This window comes from Centrocercus urophasianus, unplaced genomic scaffold (genome assembly GCF_019232065.1).
Source record: "Centrocercus urophasianus isolate 14NV4802_14NV808 unplaced genomic scaffold, USGS_Curo_1.0 seq_38, whole genome shotgun sequence".
Classification (NCBI taxonomy): domain Eukaryota; kingdom Metazoa; phylum Chordata; class Aves; order Galliformes; family Phasianidae; genus Centrocercus; species Centrocercus urophasianus.
Window position 1 is genome coordinate 1493199 of NW_024884955.1, and position 19177 is coordinate 1512375.

Consider the following 19177-nt stretch of genomic DNA (forward strand, 5'->3'; position numbering starts at 1 on the left):
TTTATCTTTGTTAGTCTCCCTTTTAAAATCTCTTATTGGTAGCGTTCGAAGTTCCCAGAAGTGATGGGAAATGCACTTCACCAGTTGTTACACATACATGCAATAACTATCCCCAAAGTTGTACTGTGTGCTGCATTTGACAGAGGCTGTGAGATGAGATGCCATCCTTAGTCTGCAGTCTGCTAAAGCAGAAATTTTGGCTTAAAACTCGAGTCCAGGCTGTCAGAATCCCAGTGATTATTTTGGTCATCGTCCATAAAGATGCATTATGGAGTTAAGGATGCCTAAGGAGTTAACCTGCTGTTCAAAGTAAATAACAAGGCAAGAATAAATAAAAAATTAGGACTTAATATTTCAACGCTGCAATTAAAGAGGGGTGGGAACAGCCTGATCTGCAGAGATGTACATAATGGCAGAGAGGGTGGGCGGTTGGACTGTCAAACTGCCTTAATTTAATTGCAAACACATGCTGATGAGTCCCCTCCTCCTGGACCTCAGGGCTGGGAAACTTTTTTTTTTTTTTGTCAGCTCCCTGCAGCTCAGGATTGAGGAAAATACACTCCAGCAAACACCATGCTGATCAAACCTTCAGCTCTTCTGGGCTTTTGGTGCTTTCTCCTCCTGCCTCGTTCCTCCTGTTCCTGTCCTCCTCGCTGCCTGTGCTTCAGGACCACAGTAAGATGCATGCATCTGATGTTGGAAACCATCCCTGACATCCCACCTCAGACGAGCATATTGTGAGTAACCTTTTCATTTCGCTGCCTTTCTTATCTGCTTGGTGTTCAGGAAATAAAAAGGAAAATGCCTTTTGTCCTTTATTTATTCATCCTTGCTGCAGGATTGTCTGCGCTTGAATCTGTTTCATGCTTTCAGAACATGAACTGCTTCTTTTGTCATTAATTAATGGTTAATGGGGCAGTCAGTTGGGGAAATGCATACTAATAATGCCACACTATCACTGGAAGACGGTTTTGGGAAATCAGGGGTCACAAATGTTAAAACTGAATTATAGAAAGGTACACAGTTTACATTTCAAAAGGATATGGCTGTAGGGGAGAGAGGAAATACTGCAGGTCAGGCTTTTGTCTCTACAACAAAAAACAAACACCACCACAACAACAAAAAACTTAATTTTTCGTAAATAAAACCCCTTTTTTTCTCTAGACTTTTAAGTTTTGGCTTTCCAGTTTGTATCTCAGCTGTGCAAACCAGATGTGAAGTTTATCAATGAAGCAATAATTGGGGCATCTCGCGTTCCTTGAGAAACAAAGTATACCTGTTGAGTTGGCTGTGCCTGTTGTGGAGGGGGCTGCTGGCTATGGCCATTCGGGTGGAGAAGGTGGAGGAAAAGGGCATGAAACACTTGCAGTAAGAGATGTTTAGGAGACTCTCAGGTCCAGGAGAGCACTTTCCTGTCGATGTATAGTAGTAAATCCTATGCTTAAAGGTATCTTCAAGGTGCAGTGCCACATGAGAAAAGTTCAAAGACTTTTTTTTTTTTTTGGTAAATAGCAGGAAAGACTTGTCAAACATCAATCTTAATGCTCATTCTCCTTACATCACTGCTGTTTATGAAACTTATCCAGCCCTGGAGGGTTAAGAAGCCTGTCTCTGTGCTCCTAACCAAATCTGGTCTCAGGCAGAACATCCGAAGCAGCGTGTCTCTTACAAACATTGCACTAATACTCTTAATGCAGTTTACCTACTGACAACTTGATGGGGCAGGATGCTGGCACGATAGTTGTTGCATCCAGGTCTGCTTGGGTGGAAGGGGAAACAGAGGTTCTAGCAGTAGAGGCACACAGGAAAATGCCTGCACTTGCTGCAGCTGCCAGAACTGCCGCCTTGGACTCACTGTGACATGGGGCAGAACAGAATTCCCTCGAGGCATTCAAGGCCAGGCTGGATGTGGCTCTGGGCAGCCTGGTCTGGTGGTTGGCAGCCCTGCACATAGCAGAAGGGTTGGAACAAGATGATCGTTATGGTTCTTTTCAACCCAGGCTATTCTGTGGTGTGTGTATATATAGAATCTGGGCATGCTTTCTCTCTAGGCTGGTGATGCTGCGGTTGCTGCAGTGTGATAATATCTGCTTGATGGTTTGTTGCATGCTTTTTGGGTAGTGGCTGTCTGCTCTGCAGTAACTTACAGTCTTCAACAGTCCAAATTGTTGCCAACCTTTTTCCCCTTACAGATTTTTCTGCATCTTTAAGTATTTAATATGTACGTGCACTGTTTCTAGCACAGCAGTTTGCTGCTGCTTGTTTAAGCATATGTCTTACTGGGGAAAAATTTGGGTGGTGGGTTTTATTTTTTTGGCAACTTATTTCCAAGCTCGATAAAGCTTTATTTTCATTCTTAATTCCAAACAAGACAGCATTTGTTGTTGCAATGAATAGCCTGACTGTGCTTCCTGTGAAGATTCCTTGACTGTAGAGGGAGAGAAATGCACTGTGCTCACCAACTTTTTTTCAGTACAGGAATGGTGTATTTCTGAATGATCTCAGTCAACAACACACTTCATTCTCTTATGCTGTGGGGAGTAAGATGTGACTGCTTATCTATGCAGCTTTAGTAAAAGCATTGGTAGTATCTGTTTGCAATGTATCTGTTTGCAATTTAGCTGACATTGAGTTTTTTTGTGAAACTCAACCTGGACAGGTGGACAGATCTTGCCAGTGCACCATATGCAGTCACCATACTTTTCTCTCCCCTGCCGTGTCTCATCTGCTAACTAGTTAGCATGTGCACTGCTTGTAAATGGGCCATGATTTGCATACTTAACCATTTGGAAAGCTGATTCATTTCGTTTAATGTGCTAACTATAGCTTTGGATGGGGAACTGTGGTTTTAAGCATTAACAGAGTGGTGTAGGTGTGTGATATGAAAGTAGTGTTGTTACAATATGAGACTACTGTCTATATGGGCTGGTATTGCTGAGTGAGATTTACCTGGTGTATGCAGACAATCAGAAGAGAATAATTGTAAGTAAAACCCATACTGACAATTAGTGATCCCTATAGAGAGTGATACGAGCTGTTAGCAGACTGCATGCCTCTGTATGATGTGCAGCAAGCAAAGACACTGACTTTCTGGCTGTCTTAAGGATTTAACGTATGCAAATGCATTTGCCAGCAAGCATCCCATTGTATCTGTTATAAATAGCGTTTGAATAATTACATTTTTTTAATTGTGAAGGATTAAAGAATGCTTCTTAACCAAGCCCCCGACTGCTCCAGCTTTTTGGTATGTTAATTTTTCTGCTGGGAGGAGAACTGTTTGTTCTCAGTTTGAACACTGGGAGCATATAGCAAGAATGGTCTGATCGTGGAGCTATTCCGAGTCAAAAATGTGGGATCGTGATATTTTCCACATTTGCCCATTGGTATGAATAGGACCAAGGCTGTAACTATGGATTCAAACCCCGATCAGAGGCTCCAGCTCTGTTCCCTTGCAGAGCAGCTGCGGCTTCCAGATGAGCGTTGCTTTGTAGTTGCAGTTGGAGACTTTCTGACTTCCGTGACTCCGTGCCACCCTCTCTGCAGTGCTCCTAGTGGAGCAGGGAAGTCTCCTCGCCAGCACACGCTGTGCCTCGACCAGCCCTGCTGGCAGATGGCCCCCAGGGGTTCTCGCCAGCTGGCGGCCCTTGGAGCAGCCCGTGGCCCTCTCGGAGCGATGCTGGGGTTGGCATGGGCCCAGCTCTGGGATTGATGAGCTGTTACTGGCTCCTCTTTGGTCGCCATTTCGCTCCTCCCTTCGGAGTACCAGCTGGGTGCAGCCGAGGACCTGGCCCAGTGTCTGATTTTAGCAACAGGCTGTTTGTCTTCGGTAACGATGCCTGTTGGTTCTATCCTGAGCAAAGAGTAGGACGGCAAGAATGGCTACACGTGTACAGATAAGCTGTAAAAATTCACGATGTTTTAACTGCAAGCGTATTTTGGCTGCTGTTTGTTCAACTGGAACACGATTCTCCAGATGTGATCTGCTGGTTACTGCTGGGATTCACGCCGTTTGTTTAGCCAGCAGCCCAAAGAGGGGAACAGCTGTGAAACATACACTCCGAAAATTTCAATAAGTCTTTAACCTTCAAAGCCATTTGTTCTACAGAGTGACATTTAAAACAATAAACTTTGAAATGCGTGGGCATGAGTAGAAGAAATCTATGGAAAGAAGTTCCCCTCTGGCTGGCAGCTAATGGATTGCAATCCAATTATCCGTGGGTTATTCTCCTTTTTGCATTATGCATAGCACATAATGAATGAACGCTTCCAGAGAAGCATAGCTGAGGGCACCAGCAAAGACGACGCGGTATTTGGCATCTGAATGCATTGCTGGCATGAGCCGGAGGTGACCCAGTTGCTCACAGACCTGGTTGCTAATTGGGCACTGTGAACACGGCCAGCTTGACGAGTTTCTTTTCCTGTCGTCGCTGTATGTTGTGTGTGGCTGGTGGCTGCTTGTTTCTTCTCTTGCACAGCAGTAGGGAGGGCTGTGCCGGGGCAGGGTGCAGCACTTGGTGTATTAAGGAGCATAACTGTGAGAGAGAACAACACACGTTTGTGTGGGGAAGGTTCACTGAGAAAAAGAGTTCTTGGAAATGCTGCTCCCTCTGTGATGTCCATTCAGTCTTTGGGATGAAGAAGGGGATTGCTCATTTCCTCTGTGTGTGATGGCCTTACGTGCAGTCATTAAATGCACACCCACACATTCCGCTTGTTCCAGGTGTGATTTCTTGCTGGCTACTTCTGCTGTAGTATTTAATTCCCATTAAACCTTTCTGAGGTGACCTAAGCTTTCTGTGTGTCCAATTCATAGCAGTCACTTCATCGGAAGGAAGGTCTTTAAAGACTTTTTTCCTTCCTAGAAGCACTGCAGCATTTTTGCTGAAGCCACTCTAACTCTCAGGGTCGTAGTTACCTCAGGTGTTTAGAACTCACTGAGCAGTCATGCCATCATCTGGCTCTTACCTGAGTATCTGTGCTTTCCCTGATTCCCTTGGCTTCACCACATCCTTCTTCCCATCCCCAGGAGTTTTTGCTGTGCACTCAAACGCAGCTTCCTCACGGTGGGCTGCAGTATTGGATGGGAGCAGTCTGTATTTTTCAGTGAAGGAGTGTCTTTGTATTCTGCGTTTGATGTTTGTGCTCCTCAGGAGCTAAAAAGCTGGTACTGATGCTACGAGAGACTTTGGATTGAAGAATGCTATAGCATTTCATTTAAGCTGACATAGTACTACTGCACTCTGAAGAAGGTATGTATATTTCCACACTCTGAAATTTTCTTTTACTGCTTCTGGATCAGGGTGAGAATACAGTTCAGGAAGAGAGCAAGCTGTCTTTATTTGATGAGGGCAATATTTCAAATAGACAGTGCAAAGGAAACGTGCATCGTGTTAAGAGTGTCCTGCTCTGTGCTGACATGAATATCCAAGAATAGATCTAGCTTGTTTGATTAGGATCAGACCTTAATCTCCAGGCCAGCTGTTAATACATAATAGTTTGAATTATCTGAGATGATGAGGTCAGCTGTTTGCTGTGCAATCTTCCAACCTGGATGCGTGCACTTGAGTTGGAAGTGTTTGCTGCACCTCCTGTACTGGTGAGAGCTGGAGGGGTGCTGAGTGGTAGGAGGGGATGTATCAGCAGACAACTTTTCACTGCCTTCAGAAGCCACCCAAAACCACTGCCTGGAACCAGTTCTGTGTGTGCTAGCTTGCATATGCTCAGAACAGTGTGGTAGGCTGAGTACTGAATTACTGACTGGTTCTTGACCCAGCTGACAAAGAGGGAGTCCTTAAATATTGTGGGTGCTGAAATTTCTAAATCTGATTTCAGTAACGCCTGTGGTAAGTTCTTAATTAGAATCTGGTGTGCCCACTGCTCTGACTTCAGTGCATAAGCACTGTATGGTCTGTTCTGCAGCGTGGGGCTCTCTGCATTTATGTGCTCTTTTGTGTTTCGTCCATGATCCTAGTATCTTCTCTGTCACTGTTTCCATGCTGCACGTATTTTCACTCCTTGCACAGTCAATATCTCAATGTCTTAAACTGGTACAAACCAAAATAGCAGAAACTTGGAGTCTCCCCATGGTCTCCTTCTCTCCCTTGCTGCTCGGTTCTCCTTGTAGGGATTTAGAGATGAAGGCTGTCATTTATTAAAGCCATTTGGGGGTTTGTGCATGAGAAGGACGTTCCGAGTTGGGTAGCTGATGACAGCGAGTCTGGAAGGCTTCATTCCCATCACAGCAAGGCTGTTCTCCCTTCCTGCCAGGGCTGTTTGGCAAGATGGGAGAACCTGCAGAGCTGACTGCTGTGCTCTGTGGTTAATACATAAGCAAGCATTCTTCTGACAAGTGTTCTGGCTCTTCTCATAAGGGGGGGATACTTGACTTGAAATCATGTTTAGGATGTCTTTCACGCTGTCTGTTCTCCAGGAAAAGCTGGATGGAACCTCAGTGTCTTAACCCTGTTTGTAAGGTGACCTTTGCTCTGTGTCATTGGTGATGGTTGAGTGGCTGCCACTTACCACAACTGCCCTGGGTTAAGCAGAGATTGCTGTGGCAAAGTGTAAGGAATGCAAAAGATAGTTCAATGAAGCAAACACAAATTTCCCCAGAACTACGGTAAAATACCTCTTGTAGCTAATTATCTGGTTAGCTAAGATGGTAATATGTGATTCACTAAAAGGCTAAATAGATTATACAGAAATGGGAGATTGTTGTGAAAGCTGTTGATTGCTTTATAGGCTGTTAATTAGTTAACACAGTGATAACAGCTGAGAGGATCAGAAGGATTTGAGTGTCATTCTATGAATACCTGCATCTCCCAGTCTGCTTGCAAATTCTCTCATTCTTGATACGCTTCAGGGATGGGGCTGAGCCTCCTGGAGCAGGGAAAGGTAAATTACTTCAGTAATAACAAGCCTGAGGTTATCCACATTGCCCAGCCTGGCATCCTGGCAGTGGTGCTTTGACATGAGGATTTGGGGAGATGTTCTATAGAGCCACTCCGAATTGATCGGTGCTGACCCCAGGCTATGAATGCGTGAAGGATGTGGGGTCCTCAATGCAGATCCAGACTCCCAGCCTTGAAAATAGGAAGGATTGTTAAATCAGAAGGGAATTCCACCTCCCCCTTTAGGTTTTGCACATTCCAAGGTAGAGGGATGCAAGTGGGAGTGAGGGAGCCCAGCTGCCCACGTATGCAGCAGCTGGGACGGGCTGGCACAAAACAGCTGTGCTGTGGGTCCCTGTGAAAGCACACTTGTTTGTTAAAAGAAATATGAAGCTCCCAAAGTAAGCACCCTGGGAATAGGGAGAAACAAGAGTTTCTGTGTACAAAGGGCTGAACTCTGCAGGGAGTGCTCTCAATCACTGTGCAAGCCAGGAATTTCCTGGTGCAGCCCTACATGGTGTTCTTTCACCAGCTGAGCTTCAGGCAAAGGCAATGGCTGGAGGAAAACACTGCAGATGAGCCAAGGTTAATTTCTGGGAAAGGGCAGGACTTTTTCTAAACCAGTTCTCTCGTTGCTTTGTTTGGAGCTGCAGAGTTACAGAAAGGGGAAAAGACAACAGAAGAGACATCTTCCACTGTCCCATATTCTACCCATTCAGTGCTAAAAGGAGGGTAACAAGACAGAGATCTGATATTTCAGTGTAACTTGAGTTAGACAAAAGTACTGTACGTTTTCTGCCTAAAATGTAAGAAAGCTTAGTGGGATTTTTTTAGCATAAAATAACCTTTTTATTTTGTAAGATGTGAAATTAAGAAACGTTATGTCTTCAGTTAAAATCAGCCTTATTTGCTGTGTGTCTTCCTCTTGAATACTTTGGATGCTCACTCAGTTGGTTTCCAGCTACTTGCAGAGCTACTTGTCTCTTTCTAATCTTAATTTTATAAAGGCCCCAATTCTGGTTGAAGCCCATTGTAAAAATAATTGTTGAGCTTTTAGGAATGAAGCATGGAATTCTTGCTTTAAAATGTGACTTCAGATGCTCTGTAGCTCACCAACAGCCCGATGGCATTTCAGAGCATTCATTCACTTAAAATAAGTGTCCTTAAAAGGCTGTTTTAGAGGGAGAAATAGCTGTGTGTTCTCTAAATGTGATAGTCGAGGCAGCAAAAAAAAAAAAAGGTGCTGTGGGTAGAAACTAACAGCAAGAAGTGTTTGTCAGTCTTTTGCAATTTGCTATCATGTGCTGGAGCATGCAAGGAGCCCAATCAATGCGCATTCCCTATCGAAACGTTTCTACTTGCTTAAGTGGGTTAACCCACTTAGCTCTTATTTTATTATCTCATTAGCAATCCAAAAAACATGTTTTAGGGTTCCAAATCAATGCGGTTACATGGACAGCCCTTGAAATTTGCCAGAATCCCCTGGACTCCGCTAATTCTAATTGAAGTTGGCACAGATTTGAAACGCAGGCAGCGATAAGCTGTTCGAAGTCTTGGAGCACTGTGAAGAAAAATGTGAAATGCTTATTATGTGAGGTTATTGGATCACGTTTAACCATTTTAGGACAAAGATCATTTTGTTGGGGTCCTAAAAAGTGGCTCCACATGGTGATGTGCATTCCTCTGCAATTCAGCACGTATCGTTGTACGTGAACTTGGGGTGATAAGTAGCAGAACTTGGCTGCAATTCATGGAAACAAGCACTGGAGTCCTTTCAGCCTTTAGTTTTCAACTGGATGAAAATAAATGTTGTAGGTGTCGGGCTGTGCAGGCTGGTGGCTGACTTTGCAGGTAATGGTAGCCCACAGCCATCATCCACATTACTCTCCCTCCTGCCTGTAGTCATCTCCTCTGCTCCCATTGCTGTGGGCATGGCACAGACTCTCCCAGGAAACTTCTTCCCTTTGATGTTGATTTCTGCTGGCTCAGTTCTGTTACGAATGCACTGATTGTGTTTTCTGCTTCCAGAGATTTACGTTTCAACCACATCAGGGAGATACAACCTGGGGCCCTCAGGAGGCTGAAGAACCTCAACACACTGTAAGTCCCTCTCGGTGATCCTGCCGTGAGGTTATTTCTTTGTGACTGATGTTAGCACTAGCTGCCATAACGGCTTAAAGATGGCCTAGGTTTTACTTAGTTATTTCAGCCAAATTGTATGTATCCAACTAATGTGTCATGATCATCTCTGCTCTACCCTGCATTGTGTGAATTACCCTTTTGAATCAAATGTGCGATCTAGTAACTTACATTGTGGTAATTAACCCTGTCTTTTAAAAGGAATGATTCCTGATGCATGCTCTACTGCCTGAAGAAGTGTAGCTTTAGAGTAGCCCGTAAGAAGAGTTATGGCCTGGGGTCAAAATGATAGAGGGATGCATTAAGAGCTGCTTCGTTTTCACAGTGCTTCAAATGCATAAACCACATCAGCTGCTCTGCGTGATGGTACTGAAGTGAGACTGCATCCTTCCAAATGCCAGACTGTCACTGTGCTTTGCCTTAAAATAAACACTAGCACCTACCTTATTGCAGACAGGGATGAGAGCGTAAGGCAGTTCCTTTGGTTCTGCATCTCAGCCAGAGCAGGCATGCTGACACCACTGTGATGTACTGCTTTACTGACAAGTTTCTCACTCCGATCAGAGGAAGTAACAGGAGCCTTTGCTGCTTCTTGCTGCCATGAGGCTAAGGGTTTGAAGATAGATATGAGTACATCTGCATTGTGTAGCCAAGGAGCTGAATCCAAACCAGCTCCCAAATTAGAAACAGAACTGTGCTGAATGTAATTGGCCTGTCAAGGCTCAGATCTGATTATTCGAGCTGTAGCATGGCGCTAACAGCTATGAGATTGCTAGGTTTGAGCTTGAGCCTCTCTGTGAGGCGACCAGCTAGTTTAGGACTTTTGCACTGCATGGCAGACATGTTTGTATTTCCTGGCTTCAAATGTCTGTGGTTGTAAACAGCAAAAAAAAAAAAGTCCATACTTGATTTTTTCTGACTATGGGAGATTTGAACCTGCTCCAGTTGAGGTGGCAGTGCTGAAAGAAGGAATACCTGGGCAGTAAGTTCAGACAGCTGTAAGAAGCTGTAGAAAAGGTAAGACTACAGGAGTGCTCTGTCACGGAGACTTGTTTAATTGCTGTGTTTTAAAAATCGGTGCTTGCTAAAGTTTGTTTCACTGCATGCTGGGGATTGACTGGCCAAACCCTGCGGTGTGGCTGCAGGATGCCTGTGCCCCTGCTCACAGGGGAGGAGCTCAACTTGTAGACTGGTGGAAAATGTGATTTCCAGAACTCTGCTTGGCCAGAGTACAGGAACAGCCCTCATTAGTATCTCAGACAGCACTGTGTGGTACCGAATGATTTTTGGTAATGACCAAAAATAATAAGAAAGATCCAGAAAATTAATATTGATGTATTTCTCTAACTGAAGATGACCATATTTCTTACCTCATCTGAGCTCAAAATATCGAGTGGAAAAATAGGGCCAGAGTTTGGAAGGCTTTACCTTATCACAAAGTTCTTCTGAGGCATGGTGATTTTCCATCCTGCTCCTCCAGCACTGAAGCTCTCCTGATTCAAGAAAACCAGCTCTTCCAAGTGGTGTCTCTTTGCTTTCTGCCTCCACGTGCAACTGGATAGGGACCTCAAGGACAAGACTTCCATGAGCAGATGCAAAAGGAAATAGGATTGAATGTACCTTCCTCTCAACCCCCCACGACCCTAATCTCATGGTGATGGATGGTTGGGCAATAGGAAGGATGTGTTTTGTGCAGATGGTGGACAGGCTCTCATGCTTTCTCTGAATAGTGTCTTACAGCTCTTACCAGAGCTAGAATACTGGGCTAGCTGAAAAACACTGCTCTCACAAAGTATGGCATTTTAATATTTCAGTTCTGAATATCAGCTGTTTTTATAAATGAAACCTTACCATTTAGATAGCAGCTCCTGTGCTCCATTTTGTTTCCTGCTTTGGTCAGCAAATTGGGAAGATCAGTTATTCCCACACTCAGAGGTTACTGAGTTCCCCATTTGTGAGTGTTAACAGGAAGAGGCAGTCAGACCCTTTGCTCCTAATGCAAGGTTCTCTTGAGGAACTCTGGTCTGTCTAATTCCCACATCAAAACTGACAAGAGCTGAAGAATTTGCTGTTGTTTCCTACATGGTAACTTTTTGCCTCAGGATTTATATAGGTTTTCAAGTGATAAGTTTTTAAAGGTCCCAAAGAGATGTGCTGGGCAAATTTGGCCAGAATACTTGAAGCGCGTGAATTAGAGGACAGAGGAGCTCAGGTTCCATCTGTGGGAGCTCTCAGACCACAGCTGTCTGCCATGGGATTCTCAGAACTAAATGTGCCTTAACCAAAAATAAGGGTTTTGAAAGAGCCTTTTCCTGCAGCACTCTGACCTGGCAGAGGAAGGGCAGTACAGTTGGGTGCATTTTCTGTTTTGTGTCTCCATCCGGGCAGGATGGCTGTGGAATATTCAAGTTTGACAGTTTGTAAACCACCCTGATTAGGAAACCTTTGTGCCTTGCACTGGAGCAAGGAGGTGAGCTGACAGAAGAGGAGCCTGTCCTGAGTGCCCATGGGGCTTTTTAAACATCCTGGGTAAAGTTCAGACCTTCCCCTGGCTCTCTGCCTTCCTCTCCCTGATGCAGGAGGTTTGATAAATTACAGAACACTACTTTAAAATTAAAAGCAGTTTGTATATGGAGGAGCTGCAGTGATTACATGCTTCTGGCAGGGAACTCATGATGGAGCAGCACAGGTAACAAGCAGTTATCTGACATCCTGCCCTGCTGAGAGCTCACTTGTCAGCTGTCTGCAGCATTGTGTGCACTGGGTGAATTATTTGGGGCCCAAATTCTTGGAGCTGTAAGGCTTTCTCGTCCCTTCCTTCTGCTTCTTAAAGACACACAGTGGTTTGAGTTGGAAGGTACCTTTCAAGGCCCTCTGGTCCAACTCCCCTGCAGTAACAGGGACACCCACAGCTCCATCAGTGCTCAGACTACTTAGGAAGCATCACGTGAGAGCAAAAGGCGTTCTGGTGAGCTCTGCAACTCTCCTTCAGATGCTGCTTGTGAAACGCGCTGGGGGGGAGTAAGGGAGTAACTGATGGTGCTGTTTGGGATCTTCTGGTGCCTCATAGAACCGTTAAGGTTGGAAAAGAGCTCCAAGATCCCCAGCCCACCCCACTGTGCCTACTGCCCACCTCCCTCAGTGCCATAGTGCCACAGCTCTGGAACACCTCCAGGGATGGTGAACCCCCCCCACCCCCTGGGCAGCTGTGCCACTGCATCACTGCTCTTTCAAAGGAATTGTTCCTAATATCCAACCTGAGGCTCCCCTGAGAACACAAATCCCTGTGAGCAGCCCGCGTGTCAGAGCTGCTGAATCTTGGAATAAAAGTTTCATTCTCAAATATGGGAAATGGCTATTCCAGATCATTCTGTCAACAAGGGAGAATGCATGGCTCAGTGTTAAGCTAGCTTTTTCTCCCCCTTTAAAAATACAGTACACGATGATTTCTATTAATGGTGGGAGGAAAAAAGTAGCTGTTGTGTCACGATGACTGCAGCATGTGGTTTGTCAAATGAAAAGAGGAAAGAGTAGATGTTCTGAGCCTGAATTCTGTACTGTCACATCATTTAACACATGCTTCAAAATAGAAAAATGACTCACTGAATGCAACTTAAGCCTGTGCTTGGCAACCTGGAGACAGGGTGGGGAAGGGAGAGGGAGGGACAGACAGAACATAGAACCTAAAGGAAACTCAATGTGAAATGTTCCCGTAGTGAATACAGGCCAGATCGCATGGTGCTTGTGTATCACAAGCCTCCCAGAAGAATTTTCAGGAATAAAACCTGCATGACTGAGTACATCTATTCATTCTGAACCAAATTCACCAGCTGTCATGGAGGGGAATGCACATCATTTGGCTGTCTTGGTAAGCTCCAGGAAATGTACTTCTGATACCTTTGATTTAGCTTATTTTGCTGCAGGGTACGCTTCAGACATGCATCTATAATGATCTTTCCAGCTTCTGTCTGCCAGAGCATTTATTCCCAGCAGATCTGGTTAGTAGCAGGACTTTGCTTTCAATTCTCCGTAACGTTACCAGGAATTTGGGCGTTTTGCTATGATTGCAGCTGGGATCAATATCCAGCTCATGCAAATCATGGCCAGGATTTTGCACGCTTCTTTGCCTGAGTGAAGTGCACAGGAGTCCAGGAACAGACAGCTGTCCACGGGCCATCTGAAGTCTTCCTGGGTTCCAGATGTGCTGTCTTGTCCATGGATTTCCCTGGAAGCAGCTCTTTGGAATATATGCAGCGTGATAGCCTTCATAAATTATCTCAGTTTTGAGTGTATTCCAGGACATATCCTTCTACTACAATAGGGAGTCCTGAGACAGGAAGCAGAGATTGCTTCTTCCATACACTCGTTAACCTTTAATCAGGCAGTGAATAATTCTTTTGAGTATCAGACGATGAGATAAGAGGTCGGCATAGCGTGTGCTATTTGAACTCCCAGAGTTGCTCTCATTTGGCTCAGATCACTGTCCTGAGTGATCAGGACAACAAAAGGGGTTTGATCAATGTTTTTCAACAGCACCAAAATTCAATGGGCCAATGTGTTGCAATTAAATCTATAGCTTTCAATCCAGGTCTAAGCACTCTGTGTTAAAAGGTCGGCCAAGGAGCGCAGGCTGTGGTGGACAATGGGATAACCAAGGCTGTCAGTGTGTCTGTCCACAGGGTCTGGTGCTGGCAGTCCTCCTGTTCCCTGTGAAATGAGTGTTGGTTGTATGGTAGGAGACAGGTGGGAATGACATTGGAGCTGGCACCTGCTTATCAGCCCATCCAGCATCCTCACAAGTGTGGCCAAGGATCAGATAGCAGGGAACAAGCTGCCTTCTTTCTTGTCTGGCTGCAGATGAAAGCATGCTGAGAGAGCAAGGGAAGGAGCGTGTGCAGTTGGTGCCTGTGTTGTCTTTGTCCCATAGGTAAATAGACAAAAGCTCTCTCCTGTGCTGCTCTCGAGCAATTATTTCCAATCCTTGGGTGTTCAATTAACAAATAAACCTTTGGGTTGTTTTTCAGGGACTGTATTTCCACACAGCATATTTGGCTGTCAAAGCATGATAGCATGTTCCAAGAGCTTGACATCATTTTTGCATCCTTATGAGCAAAATTGGGTCATGTAGCCTCAACCATGTGTACAGAGCCATTGCTTCCAGCTGTGCAGAAACTTTCCAGCATGTCTCTGCCTTAACCTCTTCTGGTTGCTTATCCACAATGCTGACTATGTGCAGTTTGGCAGTGGCACCCAGGTTTGGGATGGCTATATAACTCATTGAGAGACCACCGAGAGGTTTTCTTTCAAAACCTTACTGCTTTGACTTCCAAACGATTAGGGGGGGCTTACACTCAAGTATCACATGTGCTTTTGGGACCTCTCATGCAACTCCCCACCTGAAAACAAGCTGGTGGAGGGTTGGTGTGGCTCGAGTGGCTGAAGGCAACTTGTGAAGCTGCCATAACACATTTGTGCTTCTGAGATTTTGCATCCCTGGGGCATCTGATTGTATTTTCTTTACCAACGTGCTTTTTTCTGTTTCTCCTCACTCCGTTTCTTCTCTCCTCCCTTTACCTATACAAACCCATGCTCCCAGGAAGGAGCCTTTGCTCGTAGTACCAGAGGCTGTCTGATGTGCTTTCTACCCTCATTTCTCCATCAAATAAGAGCAAAAAATTGGGCTTTCCTGCTGGGAAATGACAGAGCTGTCTTCTCTTGTGCTGTCAGGTGCCAAATTGCTTCTGAGGGGCATGTTTATCCCCAAAAAGGGAAGAGAATCAACTTGGAGAGTAAGCTCCATGAACAGTCTGAACCGTTCTTACATTGAATTTAACTTGATATTGTAAGGTCTGGCAGCTTACAGAGCGAATAGCAGCTTTTCCTTCAATACAGAAAAACAAATCTTTGCAATATGAAGTTGCAACTCTCCTTTTTGTCCACATCTCCAGTTAGCAACTTCAAAACTAAGGTGAAGCCCTTACTCTGAGCCATCAGGCTATGACACCCACCAGTGGCCACAGTAAGTTTTGCTGGATCTGATACTATGGGGAAAGACCCAAAGGAATGGTGCAGTTAGGCAGCCTCGGTGTACAGTTAAATCCTGCCCATTAAAGAGCTATTTTTAAGTGATCTATTGAGGTTTTTGTGGTGTTTGGCTTGGCAGTGGTTGCATAAAGAGTTTCTGTAGCGTTCAGCTGTGTGGTCACCGCCGCTGTGGTGGTTACAAGGGTGAATTGCCTTTCTGGTGGCTGGCATTCATTTGCATCCACAGTCATGGCAACTGCACATAAAAACCAGAGATGCCTGCCAACACGATGCTGTTCATAGATCTTGTATTAAAATCTGGCACAAGGCTCTCTAGATTGAAAGAGGCTGTTTGTGCATAGCAGCAGATACAGGGTCTGTAGTATTTATTTATTTTTCATATGTACCAATTTGTATACGAAAGGGATTTAAACCAATGCCTTTCCATTTAACAACTCCTATAACCCGTGTGGTGGCACTCTGAACTGCTTTCGTACAGTTAAAACCTGGCTCTCCTCACACAACCGTGCATTCCAAAAACCTGTGCAGTTGTACAGAAACAGCAGCAACGATTGAATTTGGACCTCCCCTCTGCTTCCAGCTGTCTGTCTCCCTTCCCCTCATCCTTTTCCTAGTCTAAATTGGGACTTCTGGGTGAAGACCACCGTGGTGAAAGGTAGGGAAACACCTTTGAGTGTTGTATATATTAGAAGCACATGGCGACTCTGGGCAAGAGATGTTTTTGAGTTATCCACTGTGAACATCCCAGCTTTGGCCTAATAACCCTTTTAAATCTTAAGTTCTATGCATTAAGGATTTCTGTGGCCAGCCAGCAATACAAATGCTGTGATTTCACCAGCTATATTTTTGTTTCTTGCTCTGAACAGGCTGCTGAACAATAATCAGATAAAGCATATTGTGAGAAGATCCTTTGAAGATCTGGAGAACCTGAAGTACCTGTGAGTGGATAGCTCAGTAATCTCTTCTTTGAAATTTAAAAGCTCACTTCTAAAGTTCTTTCTCGAGTGAAGGGTGTGCTTTGTGCACTCAGAATTTCTGGATGTCAATGTTGTAACTGTAAAATATTGCCCTTGAATTCAGTCAGAAAGCTCTGCTTTGGATTAAGGTTCATAGCTGTTTCCTGTGTCTTTTCAAATACGGCTGCTGTGTGGTTATTCTGATGCATTTCTCTCTCTCCTTTTCAAAGCTACCTTTATAAAAATGAAATTCAGAGCATCCAGCAACATGCCTTCCATGGGCTGCACTCCCTGGAGCAGCTGTAAGTATACATGATGTGTGTCAGAGCTGAGCTGTCGGCTCATCTAACCCGAATTCTGCACTTCCAGTTGTGGACTTAGCAGACAGTGGGATGTCCAGCTTTGTTGTCCAGCTTTGCAGCATTGCACTGGCTTCATGTGCATACAGCTGGTCCCAATATTGATCTGAGGACTATTCCTATGACATCCTATATGTTCTCTCCCAGCCCCACACCGCTGGAGCATAGAATAGCTCAGCTGTGCTTCCGAATACTTTTGCATCCACAGGCCTTCCAATGGGAGGGAAATACAGACATGCTTGGTGGCTCAAAATAGAGTGCAGCTGCCCCCCTGTGTTTGCTGTGACTCCTGGAGCACAGTGTAGGGTCTTAGGGTCTGGCTGATCTCTTCAATTGAGAGCAGTATAGTGTTTCTTTTTTGTTGGAAGCAAATGGATGAAATGCAAGCTGTGAGCTGGGGTTGGAGTGTTTAAGAAAGCAGCCAGGAAGGTGATGCCTGCATGCATTAAAACATCTGGAAATTCCAATGGGGAGAAGATGATGAAGACAAAGAAGCTAAGTGATGGCCTTCCCTCCAAGCTGTGTAGTACTCCGTGATGAAAGGAGCCTCGTGTGTTCTGCTGGCAGCTGGAGCCTGTCACAGTGAGGTTCCTGCTCTCCTTCTGCTTATTGCAAATCTGAGTCATTTGTTCTAAGTAGTTTTGTTTTTAGACTGTTAGTGCTCCATGCTCAAGGTGAGATGGAAGGACTGAGCTCTGACACTCTTCTTGCATCTTACTAAACTGGGGTTTGATTTTTCATGTAGATGTCATGATATGTTACGTGCATGTAGGTAAATGTGTGTGCCAGAAAGAATGTAAGCATGGGTGTTTCAAGTGCAGGCATTATTTGCATCATTGGAGAACAATGTCAGCAAAGGTGAAACCACTAATTCCTGGATTGTCCCAGATGACACTTTGTAGGGCTCGAATGTGACTAGCAATTTTGCTACAAAAGGAGTAGAATTCAGCTTGTTTTCCAGGCTGACAGCAAAAGTGGAGGGAGCATAGCAGGATGTTCCAGCAATCTCAACACTAACTGTGCTCCCATCCTAGTGTATGGGATGGGTTTATGGGTTTCCTTCATCCAGCTCTCCAGTGATGCCTTGGAGAAGACTTAGGAAGCGGATCCTGGCTGGGCTGTGCTTGCAGAGATGGTGCTGGCCATAGTGATGCTTTAACAATGAGCGTTCCAGACTTGATGTCATGAAAAAAACAACAAAACCACAAAACCAACAAACAACCCTCTGAAAGGCCCATCTGTTTTCAATCTCTCAGGCAGGCATGGTTCCAGAAGAATTAGCTTTGCTCAAATCCTACCCCATTTTCCTGTACCCCACAGGCCAGCTTTTCAAGGAGAAGTATAACCCAGTTGATAGACAGTGTCAGGTGTTTTCCTCAAGGTCCAAAGCAATGACAGCAGATATCTCAAACTTCCTACAGCACATTTCCCTCTCCCCACGCTTGCTCCCCACCACAGGATCTGAGTCAGTGCACCTTGGTTCGTGCTCTGATAGCAAACCATGCATTGTCACCCCTTCCATTACAGATCAAACAGCCATGCAGAGGCTTAGGCAATTATTTCTTAATGCGGTCAGCTACAATAGCAGAACGAGTATTTGTAGATCCATGATTAATCAGTTTCCACTGTGAAATTTATGCCTGTGTAAAATCAGGGGGGAGAGTTTTGGCAATGTTCAGAGTGCACTGAAATGCCTCTAAGGGTCAGGAACATTTCAGTTATGTTAGTCATGTCACAGCAGATGGGAAGAGGGAATCTCGGCTCTCTTGGTGTGTTGTTGCAGACCTCAGGTTTCCTTCCCTGATGGCAGAAGGTGACGTGGGACAGTGCAAGAGATCTCCTACACCTGTGGGCAGCAACTCGCTTGGGATTTTAGTGGGACTAGCAATACTAACCTTCATTAACAAGAGCAGGGCTGTTTACATTGATGTTCCGTTTAGATCATGGTGTTCCAGCTGACTGCATCTCTGTTTTTGGAGAATGTGTTTTCTGTCTGCAGAAGCTGCATAGCCTGATGGCAGCAGGTTCTCTTGATGTTTCTGTTCTCACTGTGTGGACTCGCTTGTTGGGAACTCCTGTTAGCATTGCAGAGAAATGTGTGCTGGAAAAGACCTCTGGGTGTCCCCAGTCTGACTTCCAGCTTCAAGCAGGACCAATTTCGGTTTTATCAGGTTTTTCAGGGCCTTTTACTACAAATGAATTGTTAGCAAACTCATGACCCTCTCAGAAAGGCTGACAAGTGTTTTATACCATGGCAATGTATTCCACCCCAAGGGGAGGCAGAGGCATGAGGGCAAGGTGTGCAACGTAGCAGTTACGGTGGCTGGATGGGGAGCTGCAGCTGCAGGCTGCCTGTGGGAGCAGCTTTGTCCTCACACCTAACAATGCAACAGGTTCATGGTGATGGTGGTGGCTTTAGGTTTAGAAGAAGGGCAAATCTGACCTGCTCAGTATTTGCTGGAGTTTGTAAAGAGTGGGAGTAAATCATTTGGTATAGGGGAAATACAGTGCTGGTTATTTTTATGGGAAAGTTAGAGACAGTGAAGAAAAGGTTGGCTTCTGAACAGCATCTGCCCTGAGATGTGTGGTGACTGATTAGAGGATGTTGGTGCAGCGATTTGGAAAGATCTTCTGTCTTTCAAATTGAGATCTGTAACCTTGTCCTTTGCGGTTTTCTGTGGCAGCTACCTGCACTTCAACAGCCTGGAAACCCTGGAGCCAGAGACATTCAGTGACCTGCCCAAACTTGAAAGGCTGTAAGTAAAGATGTGACCTTTCATGTGAGCAA

The 19177-nt window shown here is 45.0% G+C and overlaps 1 protein-coding gene across 4 annotated transcripts in view; it reads left to right on the top strand.

Annotated features, from left to right (window-relative positions):
- Positions 1-399: 399 nt before the first annotated feature.
- The window catches only part of LOC122167613 (peroxidasin homolog), a 42352-nt gene continuing 23574 nt past the window's right edge, over positions 400-19177 (top strand). For all 4 annotated transcript variants that reach the window (XR_006171059.1, XM_042832315.1, XM_042832314.1 and 1 more), the window contains exons 1-5: positions 400-737; positions 8919-8990; positions 15941-16012; positions 16261-16332; positions 19074-19145. Coding sequence is in view for 3 of the 4 variants with exons in the window: in XM_042832315.1 (XP_042688249.1) it covers positions 574-737; positions 8919-8990; positions 15941-16012; positions 16261-16332; positions 19074-19145 (452 nt within the window). In the remaining variant the exon portion in view is untranslated. The remainder of the gene's footprint in view (positions 738-8918; positions 8991-15940; positions 16013-16260; positions 16333-19073; positions 19146-19177) is intronic.